The sequence below is a fragment of the Glycine soja genome, chromosome 18, assembly GCF_004193775.1.
Source record: "Glycine soja cultivar W05 chromosome 18, ASM419377v2, whole genome shotgun sequence".
NCBI lineage: Eukaryota > Viridiplantae > Streptophyta > Magnoliopsida > Fabales > Fabaceae > Glycine > Glycine soja.
In genome coordinates, this window is record NC_041019.1 from 5348956 (window position 1) to 5372675 (window position 23720).

Consider the following 23720-nt stretch of genomic DNA (forward strand, 5'->3'; position numbering starts at 1 on the left):
ACAATTATAGTTGTTGTTTGAATACCTCACCCACTCAAGTGTATCACACAATTATGGCTTTTCTCTAATGAAACACTCTTGCCTTTTACCACTCTAATTCCCCTTGAGTTCTTAGGCAATTCAAGAGATTATGGCCACAACAAAGAACAATTCACCAATATGTGTAAGGTAAGGCTAGAGAGACAAGGAAAAGGTTAACCAAGAAAAAGGCTAACAATGTTTTTAGGCACAAATGAAGGAAATAAAATTCAGAATTTAGGAATTCAAGTAACAATCCTTCATGCAACCAATATATTACCTTAAAGAGATTTTTTTTAAAGTTCTTCAAGCATGAACCATTCAGCCCAATTTTTATTTTTTTTTAATTTTTCTTATACGAAATTCTGCTTCTTTTTTTTTTTTTATAACAAAGAGATCAAAAGGCTTAACTTTTGCAATGGTTCAGCCTAAAAAAAATATATGAATAAGAAGGTAATATAAATGGCAAAGAGAATAAAGAAGGATGTTACCCAATATTTTCCAGCAAAGGAAGTGTTGATCCTAGAACCGGAGCTCTAATACCAAATGATATGAACCCTCATGGCACAAGGGTTGACTTAGGATCGTCTAGGATTAAACCTTGATGGAAAATGCGGAAATTGATTAAGGAAAGGATGGAAAATAAGGTGGTTAATTTCGTGGGTCTTAATAAGGTGGTTCTTGGCATAAAATGGATGAATGGGATGGTAAAACGTAGGTTAAGTGGTGGCTGGACAGAAATATAGAAATGGAAATAACTGAAGCTACAGGGCTCCAAATGAGGTGATTCCAAAACGAGGTGAAAGGTCTCGTTTTGAAATTCAATTTAGGCTCAAGAATCACTTAATTTGAGTGCGTAAAATGAGAGTTATGGCCACGAAATAATTTTGGGCAGAGGTGGATTTTCTGGAATTGTGGTTTGAAAGAACAAGGGTGAAGATGAAAGGAAGGAAAGAATCACTCTTTCCAGCGAGGGCAACACACAAAGGTTGTGAAAGTCCTTTGATACAGCCAGGGTGTTCTTGAATCACTCAAGAATTTAGGAGAATCACTCTCACTAAGATAAACTCTAATTTTCTGAATAAAACTCAACTTGTCTTTATTGATAAAATGGTTTAGCTTATATAGAAGCTTTACAACAGATTTTAGTAATGACCCACTAACCTAGAATTAAAATAACTTAATGCCATTAATCTAGGGAAAAAAAAAACTTAATGACTGAGTGTAACTGAAATTGTGGCAACCAAAAGTCACCCCCAACAGCCAACAAGTCAGCCATCATTTGGTCTCAACTGGAGGACTTGTTTTAATATGCCTTTAGTTTATCAATACTTTCTTTCCTCAAATCATTGAGATGCCTTTTAATAAGGATAAAATCGTGACAAATCGTTGAACATTAAAGGGAACAATGCCTCAAATAAGATAATCCTAACAATACTTAGGAATTTGAGGTTGGAACAAAATATCCACTCTTAACATAAATATAGTATATCTTTTTGTGTTTTTAAACAATCTATCAAACTGTAATTAAATATCAAAAATTAATTTTATATATATATATATATATATATATATATATATATATATATATATATATATTATCTTACAAATTTAAATACTATCTTTTTTTCCCTAAAGATTTTATTGTCATGTTGATTTATCTTCTTTAAACTCTCTTAATCTTTATCTTTTTTTTTTCAAATTCATGTATAATTTGTATTTCTTTATGATATAAATATTTGTCTTTACAAGTATAAATATTTATTCATTTTAATTATATGATACGAATAATTTTTTATATTTTCATGATTATTAATTATAATTATAAAATTTAGATATTACAATTCATCAATGCAATACAAAGGTTAAAATATCAGTTAACTAAATGTGAATGTGATTGAGTAACGAATAGACCTTTACTAACAACCACAGCATATCATTGACATGAATCGTATTAATTATCCATTCTACCACTTTATTCATAAAAACAATCCATTGCATCAGTGTTGGGAGCCTAGAAAAGTGTGTTTTTCCCGTTGAACTTGAATACAACAAGTATCCAAACAACTCTTAATTAATCAACACTCATTTTCTTATCGAGCTTCTTTAAGAAACTTGCATTGACCCTCTATAGACGCGAAAACGATCATCATTTGCGAGTGTCGCCGCACACATATAAAATGTTGGGATCCGAAGCGTTTCATTAAACATGAATATTGAATAGGAAAGTGGGAATAAAATAAACAAATATACCTATAAAAATTTAAGAAAAGCGAATCCCACGTAGTAATTTAAAATAAAATAAACCAGAAATCACGTGGTCATCTTAAGATTGGCTTTGCACTCTGCACGATCACAATAAAATACAAATGGGAAAAGGTGCTGCAACTTGTGGTGTGTATATAACTTACTCTATATCAATCTATATTAATATTAATATTATATAAAGGCAAAATTATACATTTGACTCCTAGTTGTTTCTAATTTCGATTTTAATTCTCCCTTAAATTTATTCACGAATTTAATTTCTCATTTACGTTCAATTCGATAAATTTGATCTCCAAACCCAAATTTAAATGTTGATTGTTATAAATGAATGTTAACTATCACATGTTATATTCTGATTGAACTATAAATAAGTATGTCATTTTAATCAAGTGTGGTAATTTTTTTTTACCCCAACCCTAAAAGCTTATCAGAAAATCCCTAAACGTTGAGTTTCGTCTTCTAAAAATCCCTAATCCTATACTATCGCGAAATTCCTAAAAGTTTCGAGCAAAATCCCTAACCATTTCAACTCCTTCCTATTACCGTTCCTCTCATTTCTCCAACCCTTCTTCCTCCCATGAATTCAACAGCCTCAAAATCAAAACCTCTTCTTCTTGTTCTTCTTCTCGAGCTTTCATCGAGGTCAAACCCTCAAACACAGCCAAGGGGGACCCCACCTTCACCACCATGGTCAAGAAGTTCATGGACAGGAAACCCAAATCCTCCTCCTCGATCGCCGCCATCGCCACCAGGTTGATTGTTCCCTTTGATTTGCTCGCGAAGGATTTGAAGAAGGACGCGAAGAAAGTGGCGAGGTTCTCCATGCTGCAGAATAAGCTGTTCGGAAAGGGCGCTTCTGAGAAGAAGGAGAAGGTGAAGACCTTAACCAAGGTGAAGAACAACACCGGGACATTGGCCATGGTGCTCAGGAGCAAGAGGGAGCTTCTCAGCATCAACAAAGAGCTGAGCAACAAGTTTCTCAGCTCAAGCATTCCACACTCGGTTAAAATGACACATCTATTTATGATCTAATCAGAATGTGATACGTGACAACTAACGTTTATTTATAATAGTCAACGTCCAAATCTAGACTTGGAAACCAAATTTATGGGATTAGACATAAACGAGGGACTAAATTTATGAATAAATTTAAAGAGAAATTAAAATCAAAATTAGAGACAACTAAAGGGACCAAATTTATAATTTTGTCATTATATAAAATATATTTGTTGACTGTATTTATAGTAAAATGACGAGTTACATTTTTTTAAAGTTTAAAATTGTGATAGAAAAGGAAAGAGAATATTAATTATATTGATATATATCATTTATGTAAATAAAAATTGTAACAAAAATTAAATGTACATTCACGATAATCAAACCAAACACAGTTTTTTTTTAATTTTTAAATTACATTTAATTATTTAATTTATTATTATTATTATTATTATGATTAGAAATTTTAGTTTTGATTATAAATTTTTTAATCTTTATATTTGATTTAACTTATAAATTAAAAGTAATTAAAATTTAAAAGATTGTTGGAATCACATGCAAATTAATGATTTAATTAAAAGGAAACAAATAATTTAAAAAAAAAATACTTGGTGCAAGATATTTCCCCAAATATTATCATAAAGTAATTTAATAAACATGAAAATAAATTAATAAAGATGATTTTGCTGTTTGTGGATGATTTTAAAGATGAAATATAAAGACAGACAATGAAGTATAAAGATGATTTTGCAGGGAGTTGCTGCATACAGATGTAGTTGTTGGGTTGTAGTGTTATTTGCTATAATCGATCATTGTTCTTTTCAAAAGGCCATAGAATATGCTTCAAGTGAACGCACACATTTTAAAATTGAAAGACTTCTAATTTTTTTTTTTAATTTTGTTTTATTAAACTTCATTACTTTATAAATAATTGTTTTCAACTCATTTATCTTTTTTCCAGTTTTTAACAACTTTTTTTTAATTATTTGTCTGCCTTAAAAAAAATAAAGGAAGTTTAGTTTTAATTATTTTTCTACATTTTTAAAAAAATAAAAGAGTAACAAAGATAACTAATTTTATTTTTACTTATTGTTTTCATTTACAAAATTTTAAAACTACTCTTTTTTAATTTAAAATAAAAATCTTCCAATTTGTTAATTTAAAAACCTACTATTTTGTTAATTAAAATTTCCCATTTTTTGTCCATGCAAAAAATTAAAAATGTTTGAGAATACATTTTTACATTATGGAGATATATATTAAATAAATAAATTTTTTTATCAATTCTGTATTGATATAATTAAATTTTCTTTAACTTTTTAAAATATGTTTGTGTGGTTATTTTAAAATAAAAATTTAAATAAAAAAGTTAGAAAGTTAAATATGTCTGTCGAGTAACATATACTTTTAACAACACATTAATAAAATGTACTCAATAAACCTTCATTGACTTAATTTAAATTATTATTATTATTATTATTATTATTATTATTATTACTAACCATAAAATAAATATTTTTATATTGTCTATTTTTTCATTAAAAAGGATAAATGTTTGCTTAAATAAATTTTTAAATTGTATGTTACATATATAACTGTATTAAATGTGTTAAATATTGAAAGAATTTTTTTTATTTTTTATAATGATGTTACTTATCTCAAATAACATTGTCTCTCGTAGACAAAACATGTGTTCTCAAATCAAAAGTTTATATTGTACTTTGTAAATTAACTTATGAATGGATTCATTGTGTGTTTTCATTATGGATTCATTATGTCTAACACATTGAGGACGCTTGTTTAATTTTAAAAAAAAAACAAAAACACGTTTTTTAGAATAAAAAACATTTTTTTTTAAATTTTATACATGTTTGGGAATTTTTTTAATAATAAGAAGTAGAAAATAATAAAAAAAAATTACTTTTTTTTTTAAAATCAACTTGGAGCTACTTCTCAGAAAAACAGTTGTGTCTAACTGGATTGATGCCTATGTTGGTGAACCTGACTGACATTAAGTTGGACATAATTAAAAAAAAAAAGTGTCTAATAGGATGCAATTTTTTGGGACAGATTGTAGTGCTCTTAAAAATATTAGTGATTTGTTTATAATTTAAAAATGTAATATAAAAATCTAAATAAAATTATTTTATATTTTCTTAATAAAAACATATAAACGCCTACATCACCCGGGATATTTTATATATATATATATATATATATATATATATATAAAGATTTCATTCTATAAAATTTATTCAATATTTTTTTTATTAAATAATGTTTATATTTATATGTATTACATATGGAGATTGCTAGTGTGCACATACCTCATTTATTTTCGGTTGGATTACATTAGTAATGAACACCAAAATATTTAAGAACAAAAATTCAATCACTTTTTTGTTTCTTTTAAAAATTTTCAAAAAATTAAAAAATCTAATTTTTCTCTCCTCTATCACACGTTTCTCTTTCTTATCTCTTCTTTCAGTTACACTTTCCCTTCTCCATAAGTGCAGGCAATGAAGCAATTGTCCATTAATTGTGTTGTCCAAATGCAAAAACCATTAACTCGCTTTAATAGCAATTAAACACCAAGTTGAAGCTATCAACTGCATTGCTCTCACTTTGCAAGCGTTGAAAAAGCTGCAAAACATCACCATGGATACCGCAAAACATCGCAAGCGATCCAAGAAGCCAAGTAGGAAGAATTTTTTTCCATCGTTTCCTTGGCACGTAAATCACTAGGTTGGGGTTGATGTTGCTGCTGCTCCATGGAGGCGCGGTTTTTTGAGAAAACCCAAGGGAAATGGGTGAGATCAAGAAGAGAGAGAAATAAGATTTTTTTTGTTGTTTTCCACTTAATTAAGTTTTTTACATCTAAACAAAACTAAAAAAGAACTCAACAACATTAAATATCGATATATTTTGAATTTAGAAAATAAAAAAAAATATGTATATTAATAATAGATCACTTAATAAAAAGTAACTAAAAATAGATAATAAAATAAAATTGATTTTTTTAAGTATTTAATTTAAAAAATAAATATTAGATAATAATATAAAAATAACCTATATTACATAAATAAAAAACTTAATTAAACCATTGTTTTTTAATTAAACATTAAAGTAATGTAAATATCCTTATAGAAATTAATTAAAGTATGTAAAATAATGGCTAAAAATGAAATATATGTGCATTAGCAATCCCCATTATATGTGCGCTTAACACACTTACTTTTCTCCTGTTTTCTTATTTAATCACAAATTTTCTTATTTCATAGTCTCGTGACTTTCTTTATTTCCTTTTGATTAGTGTTTCTCCCCTATAAAATTAGTTTTTCGATATATAATGATTATGATCATGCAATTGACATCCTTTTATATATATTCATTTTTTTGTCATATGTTATGGAGGTTATTGTTGTGATGCCATGCGTGTATAAAAGTATATTTTATGAAGCGCGTGTATATAAAAATACATTTTAATATTTATTTACATATATACTAAATAATTAATAACTAATAATATATTAAAAACTAAAAATAATATAAAAAATACTCATAAATTATAAAAAGTTAATTTAATACTCTGCAAGACAAAAGACACACCACACTAAGCTAGTAACTAATAGGCTTAAATGCAGATTTAATTTCCTTATTTTCATAACTTTTTTATTTTAATCCCTTTATTTTTAAATTGAAATATTTAGTCCATTCTTTTTAAAATTTACAATTTTGTCCTTATGACCATTTGTCTGTCATCTAAAATCATCGACTAATACTAATACAGTTTAGAAAATGATTAGATTTGAAGTTCTGAAAAAGAAAAGCAAAGCACTTGTCTAGTTGCACTTTTTACGCATCAACGCCATTTAGGTGGCAAGTGATCATTAGTTGCTACGTAAACCTTTATCTATTTCTACTGAAGCAAACTTGTTAAAAAATTGTGTGGATCACGGTCACTAGAATCTACATTGTTGTTTGTCCCCCTTTTAATCCATTGTTGAATACTCTAATTCTAATTGTGCATGTTTCATTTGTTTAGAATGCCATCCCTAAAATGGAACTAAACCATCTCCAACCAAATTTAGCTTCTAATTTTCGCAAGCACACAAACACGTTATAAGAAATGGATTCAATGTGAGACAAAAAGTGATACGGCAATTGAAGCAATGCGAAGAAGTTGCTACCAAAAACAAATCAACTATTTTTCTTGAAGTGTTTAACAATTGGTACACAAGTAATCCCTAACCTAGAATGTATAGGAAATATGTACACTAGGAGCTGGGAATCACTAACCATCATAATAATGATGGATATATCTATCAACGCTACTAATTCAAACAACTTCTAACAAGAGTTAGAAAAATTCTCTCGTGAACCCTCATGTGAAACCATGGAACCCAAACCCTCAAATTCTTCACAATGTTAGAATTTTCATTCCACTTCTTGTCCCCTTTCTTTATCACTTCATATGCTTTGGTTTGTTTTTTGGGCAATGCAAATTCAGAGCTGGTGGTGACGACCTTTGACCACCAATTGGGCCCTCAATCTATCTCTGCAAACAAGGAGAAAGTGAACAACGTGGAACCCATCCGCAAAGGTATGATGGTTGAGTGGTGCGGCGTGGGTTGCAAATTTTTTGAGTTGCATGATCTTGTGTTGAATATCCGCGAGAACTGAGAAGAGAATTATCCTAGCCTTATGAGGAAAGCTGATGAATTAAAGCTCGGAAAAGCTCTGGAGATTAGTTCTTTTGAAAAAGAAAATTCTTATTTTTCAATTGCTTTATTTTTACATGTGGCTAATTGAAGTCGGTCAACGTTTTTAGATGACAGGCAACATTTGGAAAATGAACATAAGGATGAAAATTGCAAGTTTTTAAAAATTAGGATACTAAATGTTTCAATTTAAAAATAGAGGAACCAAAATTACAAAATTATAAAATTATGAGGACCATAATTGCATTTAAGCTTAAGTAATAAGGAAGAGAAGAAAATTTATATTATCATTTGTAATGACCTAGTGCCGTTACATGAAACTATAAACTATCTCAAGTGGAAGATTTTATTTTAATCCATTTAAAACTCTTCAATTAATTTGTTTATGAAAGTATTTGTAAACTTTTCACGTCTCAAGCAAAAGGCTAAAACACACAACACCAAAAGAAACATCATATGATATATATAAACATCATAATAACTTGAATCCCCTCAGGAAATGCATGTATGGATAAACCACACTATAAGGATAAACTACATAAATTTTAAGCATCTTCACGTCCAGATACACATATCCATGGAGTCTCCAAATGGCATGGGACTACCTTCTATCCATATGCTTCCCATGTACATCAGATACAAGATCATCATAGGAACAAACCACACATATAACAATGCAAGGATAAGCTTACCAAAATAAACACACTAACAAGGGATAAAACTTAACAATTAAAGTATGATCCATAATCATCACATATATAACATAACTTGGAGAAATCATACATATAGCATAAGTCTTAAATTCTCATGACAGAACATCTCATAATAATCATAAGATCGTCAATCATTACATAAAGGTTCAACCATCATACATCATCATCATCATTAGTCCATCAATCATCAAATAAAACAATATTTCCATTACTTATCAAGTAACATATCATTCTTAAGTCATAGTTATCAATGCATATGTTTATCCATCTTGTTATGTCATGTTGACTCTTTACTCTTGGAAGATTTCACCTCTCGAGCGGTTAACCCAAGAACATCTCTTAACATAGTTGTACTCTATGATTTAACCATTCGGGGAAACTTGAATTAAGCCTATGGAAGAAATGTGGTTTTATCACAAATGGTTGAGCATGGGTGGTGGTTTACCTTAGTAAGGCTTGTAAAGATCTTAACCTATCTATGGATTCGCCCACTTATCCATTTTATATGCCCATTCAGTGTTAGCCACGATGACAACCTCCAATTCTAGGTTGAGGGTTTTCTTAGCACCCCCAACTTACGTGTCTACTCACATGCAATGTCATTTATCAATGCATGCATGCAGTGATCATTCAAATCAATATCATATGTAATTACAAATTCATTTATCAATCTCAATACTATAAGAGGTTATAATATCATATATTCACCATTCATACGTTCATCACACTCATGAACCCACATATAGTTCAATAAGCATAGAAAGACATTTAAACACCTTGAATTCTTGCAAACAACTAAAAAAAACTCATGAATGTGAATATCATGATCTCAACACAAAATCAACTCTAATAATAAAACAACATCTCAACTACACCTTATATCATCATAAATTTATTAAGATATCAAAATAATTAATTTACACAAGGAAAACAAACATTAATCACATTCATATCCAAAATGGTCATTGAACTCAAAATTGATCACTGGACTCAAAATGATCAGTGATGCAAAATTGGCCATTGGACTCCAAATAATCACTAGACTCAAAACTGGTTATTGGACTCAAAATGGTCACCAGACTCAAAATGGTCACTGGACTCAAAACTGATCATTGGACTCAAAATGGTTATTGGACGCGAAACTGATCAGTGAATACAAATTTTGTAGAATTTCAAAATTTCTATAGAATTTTCTCTTATAGCTTCCAAATCATCCCAAAACAAACCCAAACTATTTTGTATCAATTCAAAATACATAAAAAGCATTAAAACTCTTTACAAATAGGAACTTTTCATCATTATTCATCAAATAATCAAGAATCCCAATTTCAAACTCAAAACTCACCTGCTCAAACTTTCATTTTTAAACAACATGATTCATTCTCAAGCAATATTTAAATCAATCCAAAGCAACATTAGCATAGAAAAGGATAAAACTTCCCTTACTTCTATAGAAGTAAAAAAGAGCTTTGTGAAGATAGAGGAGAAAATGATGAACTTTGGGTTCAAGGGAGGAGCTTTCCTCCACTCCAACAACAATTCCATCTCAGCAACATAGCCCAGCAACATAGCCCTAAACCCAAAAACAACTACAAACAAAGTCAAAATCCCAAAATCCAAGTTTTTTCATGAATTTCCATGGATGCTCTATGAGAAAATGAAAATGGAATAAAGGGAGGAAGAAGAGAGGCCCTTACCACATTAGGGACAACCCAAAGAACAACAAGGAAAGGAGAAAAAAGTTTCTTTTGCATAAGGAGGACCAAAACTCAAGCTCTCAAGAGAAGGGTTCTCTTGGAGAAGAGAAAAATAGTAAAAAAATGATATTTTGATTTAGGTTTTAGATTTACAAGAATTGTGTGAGGAGCTTATGACTTTCTCACTTTTTTCTCTTCACACCCCACACTTCACTAAACTCATGCATCCCTTTCTCATGACTCAAGGTCCATCCACTTAGGTCTAAACACTCTAAAATTTATCAAAACACACATACAACATGACACATATACCTAACAAAGATGTAAATATAACAACCTATCATCTCATAATTAATTAATTAATTAATTACAACACTTAAATAAAATTTAATTACTCTTACAATTTAATTAAAACACTTAATCATGTATTACGAAAAAACATAATGTTACATTATTCACACTTTTTTTTATAAGTTTTTATACTTAAAAATGAGATAAAAATAAGAAAAAATATAAAATAAAATAAACGATGTGACGATGAAATAAATAGAAAAAATCATTATAAAAATATTGAGTAATTACAAAATAACTTTATGTATATTCTTATGAAATTTGATTTTTTTTAAATTATTTCTTCATACATGTCATTTTTTTAATTTTTATAAAATTAATTTTATAGAAAATGCAGTTTTAAATAATATCATGATATAATCCCCTCCTAAATTTAATGTGATAAAAAAACATTGTTAAGACTTAAAGTATATTTACAAATAATTTATGAGTTTGACTTTGATAGTTGTCTATCTTCAATATGGAATAATGCCTATGTTTTGCTTATTGCAATACCATATTCATGGTTTCATGTAGGAGACATGACAAATCCTTCAAAACTAAATAAATTACTATTTTTTAATAATTAAATAAATAAATAATTTTGATACATTATTATAGTATAATTTTTTTATAAGTTAATTAATTAAAAATTACTTTAATTGCATATACTACTTTTTTACACACGCGTATATAAATAAAATTTATTTCAAAGAGGGAAAATAAAGACTAGGTTTAAATCAATTTTTAATTTCTAGATGTTTCGTTCATGTCTCTCCATGCTTTCCACGTGTGTGGAGGTAATCTAAAATAATATAGGTTCAGATACAAGTGACACGACCTTCTGTATGATTTGCTTCCAGTTGGATCACCACCTTCTGTGATTTTTCCTAAACAAAAGAAATTTTAGTCTTTGAAAATTTATATTTTAATTTTATAGCAATGCTAATGTTAACGTGATATAAAAAATTTCACGAGCAGATAGATCAATTGCACTTTTATTCGTCTTAATTCCCTTTCACTTAAACATTGATGCACGAATATTTGAAAATAAAAAAGTTCCAGGATCAGATATCAGATATTTAATTAAAGAACATTAAAAAACAATAACAATTTTACAATAAATTTATTGCAATATTTAAAGTCCCACCTACTCGTGATGATTAGTTTTTATACCCGTTATAACGTAGCACCTAACGCTTATTATTTAAAACTAAAATTTTATTATTTAAAATAGTTAAAATTAGGTAAAATAAAATGCATATATGAAAAAACAAAAGAAAAACAATTGTGTTGATAAACATGTTGTAAGTTGCAGTAAAAAAACATGTAGTTGTGAAATTAAAGTAAAAGTTAAGAACTTAAAAGCAATGGAGCTTGGGAAACAAGAGAATAGAAAGAATAGAGATTAGAAACCAAACATAAAACTTCAATTTCTCATTCCATCTACGATCAATACAATCGAGATGTCTTATTTATAGACATAAATCTAAAACTCAAGAAATTCATCTTATTAAGGGTAAAAAGATGAATAGAAAATGAGTTATAATCATTTAGGAGATTAGTGAAGTTTTGGGATTTGGAGATGCACATCTCTATTCATAATTATCCATAACATTAAGGGAATATTTATTTAATCAATAAAATATTATTTAATGGTAATAAAAATATAATTACTACAACTATATTTGAAGCTTTAATTTTAATTTTTTTGGAAAAATAGTTTAATTAATTATTAATATTTTAATATATTTCAAGTTCATTAAATTTTGAATCAAATAAAAAAGGTTATAAAATTGAATTGATTATACAAATGAATCTAGTAAGTCGAGTCACTGTGACAAGGCAACAAGCCAGCCAGCAAAGAAGACTCTTGGATAGATACAAAGAATGTTTTTTTTTAAGGCCAATTTGTTTATTTCAGTTACAAACTCATTAGAGAAAGAAGGAACCTTTGTACTTTCTCTGCGGTCGCGTGTCTCACACCACAAACACACTGAAAGTACAATTTTCTTGTAGTTACAAAACTCAAACACACACACACACACACTTCTTCTTTATGTCTATGGCTGGTGAGCAAGGTGATAGATGTTCCTCCATCACCATACCCCTTTTGGATGATGAAAAAGTGCACCAAGTGAATGGTTCAGAAGAGGCTTTGGTGGCCAAAACTTGTGATCTACACACAGCTCATGTGGGTAACACCTCCTTTTTCAAGACCTGCTTCCATCTAATTAATGCCCTCTCAGGTTTGTTTTGCGTGTCCTCTTTTCTCTTTCTTTCACTATCATTGTTAATTACCATATATGAAGTACCTTTTCTTGCTTTCTTTTTCCTGAGTTTTGCTCCTTTTTGGTATCTTGTTTTTTTTGTTCAACTTTACTCTTCTTTAGCTTCACTATTTGGTTCTGTCTTTGAGGATTAAAGATCTCGTTGCTACACAAAATGCATGCTCTTAAAAAATGGTAACGACATTTCCCTTCCTCAAAGGCTCAGGATTAGTGAACGACTTAACGTTCTAGCAGCTTGATTTTTTTTATTTATCAATTATCATATTTTATAATAATTTTATCAACTATCGTATTTTTATAGATCTTGTTTAAACGTGAAAAAAGGTATTTTCTTTTAGTAGTTATTATCATTGTCAAATTCATACCTGTCATTAAAATCTGAATTTAACTTAAAATTTTGGATCTGAGTCTTATATTAAAAAAAATGTTATTAGCGACATTCCATTGAATGTAATCAACCAGAAAAACACATAATTAAACGATCGAATAAAAAATGTTTATAAAAATTAATTAAAGAGTTTATTTTAATACACTGTTAATATTATTTTCAATGTCAGTCAGTTAGAAATTAATAATGATTTTAAATATGACTTTTAAAATAATTTAAAAGAATTCATCAAATAATTATCTTAATATGTCATAAAAGGAATTAAATGAAAAATAAATATATTTCTCGACTCAAAATTATATGATAAATTTATTAAATTTTATAATATTATTTTAAAAATTATACTTAACGTATTTTTTTATTGATTAACCGTGTAAAAACATTTATTTTAACAATTCATGAAAATTAAACACTTAATTTATATATACATACTGTAGTGTAAAACTTTTACATAGGCATCCAATAAGATTCCACCCTTTTACCACATCAAATTACTTAATAGGATGACATGTCAGTAAGACAAATTCCTATCGAATGCATGTACGTGCGTGTATATAAATTAAATTCTTAATTAATTATTTGTTTCACAAAGTTTAATTATTTTTTAGAGGATAATGGAAAACAGAAAGAGGCTTGTCTTTCATGTTCACTTCTTCAACTAGATACAAACCTTTAACTAGATATAACAGAAAGTGGATCAGTATTTCTTTTCTGAATTTAGTTGAAAACATATGAAAAAAAGAAAAGACACTAAGCTATCTATGCCTATAGTTGAGTATTAAAACTTATATTACTAACATTTATGCTGCTATGGTTTCAGGAGTTGGTATTATTTCCATGCCTTATGCACTGGCATCTGGGGGATGGTTAAGCATATCACTACTATTTGTGATTGCCATTGCTTGCTGTTATACTGGTATGTTGGTCAAAAGATGCATGGATATGGACCCTGACATCAAGAATTTTCCTGACATAGGTCAACGTGCATTTGGAGACAAGGGGAGGATAATAGTATCAATTGCCATGAATTCTGAGCTCTTCCTAGTTGTAACAGGTTTTCTGATTTTAGAGGGTGATAATCTCAACAAACTAGTACCAAACATGCAACTTGAACTTGCAGGGTTAACAATTGGTGGTACAACAATTTTTACCATGATTGCTGCCCTTGTTATTTTGCCTAGTGTTTTGTTAGAGGATTTGAGCATGCTGTCTTATGTCTCTGCTAGTGGGGCTTTGGCTTCTTCAATCTTCCTCCTCTCTATATTTTGGAATGGAACCATTGATGGCACTGGATTTCATGCAAAGGGAACAATTTTCAGATTGAGTGGAATACCTTCTGCTGTCAGCTTATATGCCTTCTGCTATAGTGCTCATCCTATCCTTCCCACTCTCTACAATTCTATGAGAGACAAAAGTCAGTTCTCTAGGGTAAGTACATAACAATTTTGGTACTATTACATGATTTTTTATTTATTTATTCGTAACCATCAAAGACAGGTATGAGGGGATTTACAACAATTTATGCATCATGCTCAACCAATTGAGCTAGACCCTCTATTACTATTACATGATTTAGGAATGTTTGAAAGAGTTTCTGCAAAGTTATAAGTTTATTGACTTACAGGATACCCGTCCATGTTGCTTGGACATGCCTCACCAAAACAACTAATTATTTCTTTTGTGTGCATTTTGATATGAATTTTGTGTAGCTTTTGCATCAAATAAAAAATTTAATATGGAGCTTTATTACTAACTTGATTTTAGAATAAAAACATTAAATATAAATCATTTCACATCAAATAGTGTTTTTGGTTCTACATCCTAAATGTGATTTAAGAAGCTAATTATGACTTCCACATTTTAAACATAATTTCTTACTTCTCAATGGGTTTTCAATTACAACCAATTTTAATCAAAATCAATTTCATCCGGAATCAATTTTGCAACAAGCTTACAGTAGTTTATTTCAATAAGCTTATTATTGTACCCTTGTCAATAGCAACAATTCTACTTGCTATATTAAGTGCTTGTGACATAAACTCTGATGTGATTAGTTTTGTATTGAACCAGTGTCGAATTAAGTTACTTACCCTAATTGTATTCTTAAAGAAACATGGAGTAATGCTTCTTCATTTTCATGATTTGGCTTGTATATAGTTAACAATGGTTTAAATTCCTCTGTTTTGGCAGGTTCTGTCTATATGCTTTTCAGTATGCACCCTTGGTTATGCAGCAGCAGGTGTTTTGGGCTACTTAATGTTTGGACAAGAGGTTGAATCACAAGTGACTTTGAACCTCCCAACAGGCAAGTTCAGTTCACATGTAGCAATATTCACTACCTTGGTCAATCCTATAACCAAATATGCATTGATGCTTACCCCAGTCATTTATGCTGTAAAAAACAAGGTTTCATGGCATTACAACAAAAGGTCTACACATATGTTTGTTAGTACTTCCATGCTCATTAGCACTCTTATTGTAGCCGTGGCCATTCCCTTGTTTGGATATCTCATGTCACTCATTGGGGCATTGCTAAGTGTCTCAGCTTCAATTTTAGTGCCATCAGTGTGCTACTTGAAGATCTCAGGAGCTTACAAGAGATTTGGGTCTGAAATGATCATCAACTATTCAATAATAATAATGGGGGTCACTATTGCTGTAGTGGGTACTTATACATCTCTTGTAGATATAGTTCATAATTTGTAAGTGTTAGTGGATTGGATATTGAATTTGGAAGCTGCTTTAACTGAAACTTTTGAACATGCTTGTACTTAAATGTGCATTTCAATACTTAGACAGCGTATCGACATTTTGTGAGGCATAATCTTTGTCGGATATATCTTCTTGTCATTTGAACATTGTTACGAATCTATGGATCAAAAGAATGAAGATCAAATTGATAAGAGGGATAAAAAAAACATATTGATACTCATGTGGTAACATACTAAATTAATTGAAAAAAAAATACTAAAATGAATTACAATACTCCAATTTATAGAGTTTATAATTGGGCTAACCAAGTTTAACTAATTTCTGTGATCAGTAGAAAGCCTATATAATGGCTGATGTAAACATCATGTAAGGGAAGTAAAAACTGAAAATCACGCACACTTTTGTTTCTTGTGAACTACTTGTGTGTCTGTATCTCTCGATTCTAAGTCATGTTCAAAATAACATGGTTGTATATAGCGAGTTTTATCCTAGGAGAGACCAAAGTTACAAGTTCAGATGACATTGTTCTTGAAAGATTACAAGATTTTTTTATTTTTACAAAATTGGCTTTTACGTACTGGTTTGAACATGATTAAAAGCTTTTTTTAGCTCTGCTCTTTAGTTGCTTGATTTTAAGTGATACTTCCTTCGGTTCCTTTTATCGTCTTTTAAGGTTTGTACATAAAAACTAAGAAATGCAAAAGTACTATTACATAGTTTTCGCAAATATACGAATACGTAACAACAACCATTTCCCTGACCCCAATATAACTAACTATGATCATCTCCTTTGGTCAGGCCACGATCAAACATACTTAAAAATGAAAAAAAAAAGCCTGAACATGATCAACTCTTAAATAATAAAAAGAAGGAAACAGACTTTGGCATACCCAAAAACAAAAAAAATAAAATAAAAATAAAGTTAACAGGATATTTGGTAGCTCCAATGGTAAATAACACCTAAAATAAATTTTAAGAAAACTATTTTAATTACTTTAAACGATATAATTATATAATAGGTCTTTTTTGTAAAAGTGATAGCAAGTAATTTTTTTGGTTTTAGTTATTTTACCCTTGAGTCGAGTCTGTCACTTCTCTTCTTTTGCTTATCTATTCCATCATCATTTCCTGGTACTTGTGATTGTGGCACAGGCTTCCACCGATCTGGCAGTTTTGATGATGGAATGTGTGGGAATTTGAGTAGTGTTCGGTCAAGAAATGGGATTTCATTAGGGTCTAGTTCTTCTCCTCGAGCCAACTTTGCCCATCTGTTCATGAAGTCCACGATGCCGGTGGCATCGGTCAAAGGATGAGATAGAAGAACTCCAATGACAAGTCCTTGATCACCACCATGGAACCTTGTTAATTGCACCAGCAATAGAGGAATCTCCTTTATGGGTTTAGTATCATCAAGTCTTGTCCATAATCAGCAAAAGTGTTTGTGGTTTGGGCTTCAAGCAATGTCACTCCCTTTGCGTTGCAATCCAATTGCATTCGACCACTTTTTGACAAGCTCAACCTGCCAGCTACTGGATAGTAGTAAGATAAAAGCTTGCTAAGAGAGTTGTTCATTCTCTCAACAGTGTTGTGTTTTTTTGCTGATTTGTAAATGTAGAGAAGGGATACATGACCTAGGACCCCGATTTGATCACTATCGGATAGCCATAAAGGCTCCTTTGGAGTTGGTTGATTTGGAGTGATGTTATAAGAAGCCACAATGGTTTTCATTTTTGTGCATGAGGCTGTCTTAATTGTATTTTTTTTTATGAGTGAGGCTGTATTGTATTTCTATATGTTTCGTAGCTTTCTTAGGATCTTCAATGATTCACTTCACATAAAAGAAAAAAAAAATCACTGACTCTCTCTCAATCTCGAAGACACAAACGACACTATATTTATTGTTTCTCAGGCCACCTTCTAATTGCACAAACACTTATGGATTGTCTGCAGCTATATATATGCTGCTGCAGTATGCTGCCTCTGCAGCAGTCATTTTGGTCATTAGATTTTTAAAAATCTAATGGTTATTAAAAATAGAAATGTAAAAAATATATTTATATGTTTGATTATGAAAAGTTAATACGCTGCTGTAGGAATAATAGGGAGGTGTAAATTAAAGCTGTAGAGAATCTAAGTCCCACTACTGCATGCATTCACCCTGTCTCTCTCTCATGACAGTCCAACATCTTTAATTCTATCAAAAAACCTGCACACATAACAACTCACCCTATGGGACACATGGCAGACATGCACGAGAAATTATATCCGAGAATGATAATATTTCAATTTTTTAGGGTGAGAAAGTGATTTTCTCGAAGAAATGTGAGAATTTATTGTCTAAGTTATATTTGATAAGATATTTTAATTAATTTTTTATTTTTTTATCAATTAAAAAGTTTATTCGAGTGTTTTATTAGCAAGTTTTTTTTAATTAGTTTTGAGTGTTTTTTAAATATTAGTTTCTTTTTATTTTTTATTCTTAATATATTTATCATTTTTATTATTATCCTTTTTAAATACACATGAAATTTCTTCTTTTTATTTAAATTATAAAAATTATTCCCATAAATATTAAAAAATGTAACCAAATATTTTTTAAGATAAGGAAAAATGATATTTCCATGTTATATATTGTAAATTGTAATGCACCAATCGGGTTGCAGCGATTCATAACGATTCAATGGTATGACTGATGTCTCGCTCTACCCGCTTGAACCGTCAGGGAACGATCCAAAAGTCTACTAAAAGGGGATTTAATTTTTTTCTTTTCTAACTTTTTAAATATTTAACTTCCAATAAATAATTTTTAAAAAAAATATATTTACTATTTTACAAGTAAAATTGAAACTGATTTTTATTTTAAATAATAATAATTTTAATCATTATCATAATAACAACAAATACACAATTAATTTTATGCTAACTTTTACCTTAAATCATTATCGCAATAAGAACATACCCAACTAATTTTTCACCATCTAACCTTAATCATCATTATTTAATATCATATAAATTAAAATTAATTTTACATCATTTTACACTATCAACCTAAAAATAGATATTATATTCATGAAAAATACGAACGAGGGTCAGGGCCCTTGCCTGCCCCCTCTAAATTTGTCATTGCTCCAATTATTCTAGGTCCGACTAACTTGTTCGACCTGTTTTTTATAACTATGCTTTGAATATATATATATATATATATATATATATATATATATATATATATATATATATATATATATATATATATATATATATATAAACTATTTAATTAATTTCTATAAATAGTAAGTAAGAAATATATTTAAAATATATAATATGTAATTACTATTCCTAAAAAAATTAATGGATGTATACATTATTAATTTATTAGAATTTAAAATTTATATATTTTAAAATGAATTAAAAATTTAAGTAATGTCCATAAACTCTTATATTTCCTATATAATATATTCCTAATTATTGATGATATTTTTAATTTCTTAAGCAAAATATATTACAAATCAATCTTAAGAAAATTTTACTTTAATTAAATGGTTAAACATGAAATAATAATAATAATAATAATAATAATAATACTAATAATAATAATAATAATAATAATAATAATAATAATAAATTCTATTACAAATAAAACAGAGACTCAGACGGAATTATCTTTAAATATTAAAGTCTAGTAGATAGTCAAAACGAATATCTAGTACAAATAGGGATATTTTTGCGACAGAAATATATGTCTCTAATATCCGTCTCTGATACAATTCAGAGACCGAACTTGAGTCAGTATAAATCAAAGAAATGTTTCGTCTCCAAATGTGACCTCTGAAATACATAATCCTTTCCATCTCTGGTTACTAATGTTTGTATTTCCTTCTCGGTTAGACTTTTATAGTGTATAAAACAATCATTTGTAAAAGTTAAAAAGCTTGCTAATTTTTTTAACTTTTACAATGATTATATGTATAAAATAAGGGGTTCGACTTCGGTGAAATAGTAGAAAATTGATGCACCGAAGAATCACTTTTTATTTTTTTACCAATAGTAGGTTAAATGACCGGACTTTTATAATAAAATAAACATAATTAAAATAAGTTTTTTAATTTGCTAAAAGGATCTCTGTCTCAATCATGAACATTAAGTAACACCAAATACGGTATTTCATTGAGTTACTCGTATTTCAAAAAGTTAATTTTTTTCTCTTAAAACTTTTTTCACATAATTTGATAAACAATAAAACTAGTCATGTATGGGGTGTTTTTAGAATTTTTTAAAGAAAATAACAATCAATTTTTAATTTTAGTTTGAAAAAAAAATTAAAACTAATTTTTAAAATATGATTAGTTTCAAATAAACTCATTTTAAAAGCTTCATATCACATTAAAATTAGTTTAAGAGTATTTTTGTGTGGTGGTAATGATAATGATGATGATAGTGATGTTAGTCGCTAGAGATACCAGTAGTTATTACACACTGACAATAGAGATAACATTAGTGGTGGTGATAATGCAGATGGTGTTGGTAGTGATGAAAGCGTTGGTGGTGACTGTCAATGGTAACGATAACAAAGGTGGTATTAGTGGTAGCGATGGAAGTGACGACAACAATAATAACAATGTCAATGGTGTTTGACGATGACAGTAACAACGACAATTGCAATGATAAGATGGTGGTGATAGTTGATCATGACAACAAGTAATTGTGATAGTTGAGATGAAGTTGGGAGTCGCATTGACCAAAGTAGTGGTGATGACAAATGACAATGTTAATGGTGGTTGCATTGATGGTGGTGGTAGTGATAACAATCATAATAATAGTAGCAACAGTATTGTGGTCATGGTACTAACTACTAGTTATAGCAGTGATGATGGTAATGACAATGACGAAGGTAGTATTTATGGTGATGAGGGATGAATAATATGACGATGATAATAATAATAATGGTAGTAACAATAACAAAAAATATCATTGTCAAAGGTAAAAAATATATGTTTTTTAAACTAAACCAAATTCATAATTTTTTTATTTTGAAAATAGGTGTAAAAATATTTCAAAAATAATTTTTATTTTAAAAGTTACATTTGGAAAAAAAAGAAATCAAAAACTCACTGCCAGTCGGCCTTAGGTTTGTAGTTTCTTGGTTTAGTTTTTACCCTAACACTTACCCTTGAGGTTGCTGGCAAATTTCCCCATCTGGGGTACTTTTAAAAAGTATTTCCCCAGATGGGGTTCTTTTGGTTTTATTTCCAACAGGGGGTACTTTTGTACGTGAATAGTGTGCCATGCAGGACCCAAACCGCCATTGCCAATGACGAGTTTGGTGTCACTGAGCAAGTTGCAAATGGCACTGGCGATACGTGCCTAAACCGCCATTACAGCTGACGATTTGTACAATCCATAGGGAACCGCCAGTCAAACTGGCGAGTTCCATGGTCTGACGGCAGCTAGTTGCTAGGTTGCAGGAGGTGACAGGTTGCAGGAGCTTTAAAGGGGAGTTGCAACTGCCATTGGCGAGTTGCCTGGAAGTTGCAACTCCCATTGGCGATTTAGGGCACAAAATAGCCATCACCAGTGGCGATTTTATGCTTATATATACGTTTCAGCTGTATGTTTTCTGAATGCATAAGGAGTAGCAGAAATAGCTTAGACGAAGAAAGGCTTTGAGTTTTCTGAATGCACAAAGGAGTTTTGAGTTTTTTGAGTGTTTAGGGTATAGTTTTTGAGTTTTCTGAGTGCTTAAATTTCTGTCAGTGCAGACTTTGAGTTTTGAGTTTTAGAAGGTATAGTTTTTAGTAATTCTTTAATTAAATTAGTTTTATATTTTTATTTCGTAATGTCCTGTAAAATAATTTGTATTATTATGTTTTTAAAGTAATTTTTTGTAGCAGTTTCAATGTATAGTTTTTATGAAATTTTTAATTAAATTAGTTTTATATTTTATATGATTTTTTGTGTGTAAAAAATAGAAAAAATTTTGTCATCATATTTTTAATTGGTTTGAAATTTGGTTCTTGAGGGTTAAATTTGTGAATGAGGTTCCTAAATTTTTTAGACTAGTTTGAATTTATAGTTGTTAATAATTTTTTAATTAAATTAGTTTTATATTTTATATCCTTTTTTATGTGTATCAAATAAAAGAAATATGTCATGATATTTATTTAAAGAAAATTTTTGAGTCATGAAAAAATTTTGTAAATATGAAATTTTTAGTATATTTTTAATTAGATTAGGTTGGTGTTGATAGTTTGGTAAAAATAACATGTTCTTATATATATTAAAAAAAATTGTAATTGATAATACGTTACTTTTCTGGAAGTCAAAATAATACGTTCCTTTTTCGAAATTAATAATTTGTGTTATAATTTTATGTAAGTAATTATTTATAGCAGTTTGAATATATAGTTTTTATTAATTTTATAATTAAATTAGATTTATAGTTTATTTTGTAATTTCCCGTAAAATAATTTATATGATAATTTTTTTAAGTAATCTTTAATTAGAAGTAGATTTTTGCTTTAAAGTAATTTTTTTAAGTAATTTTATTATTTATTAGTTTGCAGTAAAATAATTTGTATCATAATTTTCTTGTAGTTATTTTTAATTAAAACTAGATTTAAGCTTTAAGAAATTTTTTGTAAGTAATTTTTTTTTATTTCTTAGTTTCCAGTAAAATAATTTGTATTTGTATTATAATTTTTTAAAGTAATTTTTAATTAAAACTAGATTTCAGCTTTCAAGTTATTTTTTGTAAGTAATTTTTTTTATTTGTTAGTTTCCAGTAAAATAATTTGTATGATAATTTTTTTAAAGTAATTTTTAATTAAAAGTGAATTTAAGCTTTCAAGTAATTTTTTTATTTCTTAGTTTCCAGTAAAATAATTTGTATGATAATTTGTTTGAAGTAAATTTTTAAATAAAAGTAGATTTCAGCTTTAAAGTAAATTTTTTGAAGATTTTTTTTTATTTCTTAGTTTGCAGTAAAATAATTTGTATCATAATTTTTTTAAGTAATTTTTAATTAAAACTACATTTGAGCTTTCAAGTAATTTTTTTTATTTGTTAGTTTGCAGTAAAATAATTTGTATTATAAGTTTTTTAAGTAATTTTTAATTAAAACTAGATTTCAAGAAGTAAATTTTTTTAAGTAATTTTTTTATTTGTTAGTTTGCAGTAAAATAATTTGTATTATAAATTTTTTAAGTAATTTTTAATTAAAACTAGATTTCAACTTTGAAGTAAATTTATTTAAGTACATAGATTTGTTACACATACAAAAATTTAACACAAAAAAACATAAAATACTACCTAAAATAGTCTACAAATAAAAATATTAAAAATTACATACCTACACAAATTTAAATAAATTACCAAATTTAAATACATAACAAAATTAAAAACTTAAACACATACATAAATTGAACACAAATAAAGTTAAAATACTACCTAAAATAGTCTACAAATAACAAAATTACAAATTAAATAACTACAAAAATTTAAATAAATGACCAAATTAAAATACATAAGAAAATTAAAAATTTAAACACGTACATAAATTGTACACAAATAAACTTAAAATACTATCTAAA

At 28.5% G+C, this 23720-nt stretch overlaps 1 protein-coding gene and 1 pseudogene across 1 annotated transcript; one reads left to right on the forward strand and one right to left on the reverse strand.

The window, feature by feature from the left end:
- Positions 1-12619: 12619 nt before the first annotated feature.
- LOC114394877 (amino acid transporter AVT1I-like) lies at positions 12620-16259 on the forward strand. Its single transcript, XM_028356552.1, has 3 exons — positions 12620-12992; positions 14243-14850; positions 15613-16259. Exons 1-3 carry the CDS (start codon positions 12803-12805, stop codon positions 16126-16128), a joined length of 1314 nt encoding a protein of 437 aa, XP_028212353.1. The 5' UTR covers positions 12620-12802; the 3' UTR covers positions 16129-16259.
- An 813-nt stretch (positions 16260-17072) lies between these two features.
- LOC114394900 lies at positions 17073-17993 on the reverse strand (annotated as a pseudogene).
- Between the last annotated feature and the right edge of the window lie 5727 nt (positions 17994-23720).

Bases quoted from the DNA above. Each gene is read 5' to 3' on its own strand.
- LOC114394877 (XM_028356552.1), top strand. From the start codon at position 12,803: ATGTCTATGGCTGGTGAGCAAGGTGATAGATGTTCCTCCATCACCATA. The intron at 12,993-14,242 runs GTTTGTTTTGCG...CTATGGTTTCAG, and splicing joins TCTAATTAATGCCCTCTCAG to GAGTTGGTATTATTTCCATG. The intron at 14,851-15,612 runs GTAAGTACATAA...CTGTTTTGGCAG, and splicing joins ACAAAAGTCAGTTCTCTAGG to GTTCTGTCTATATGCTTTTC.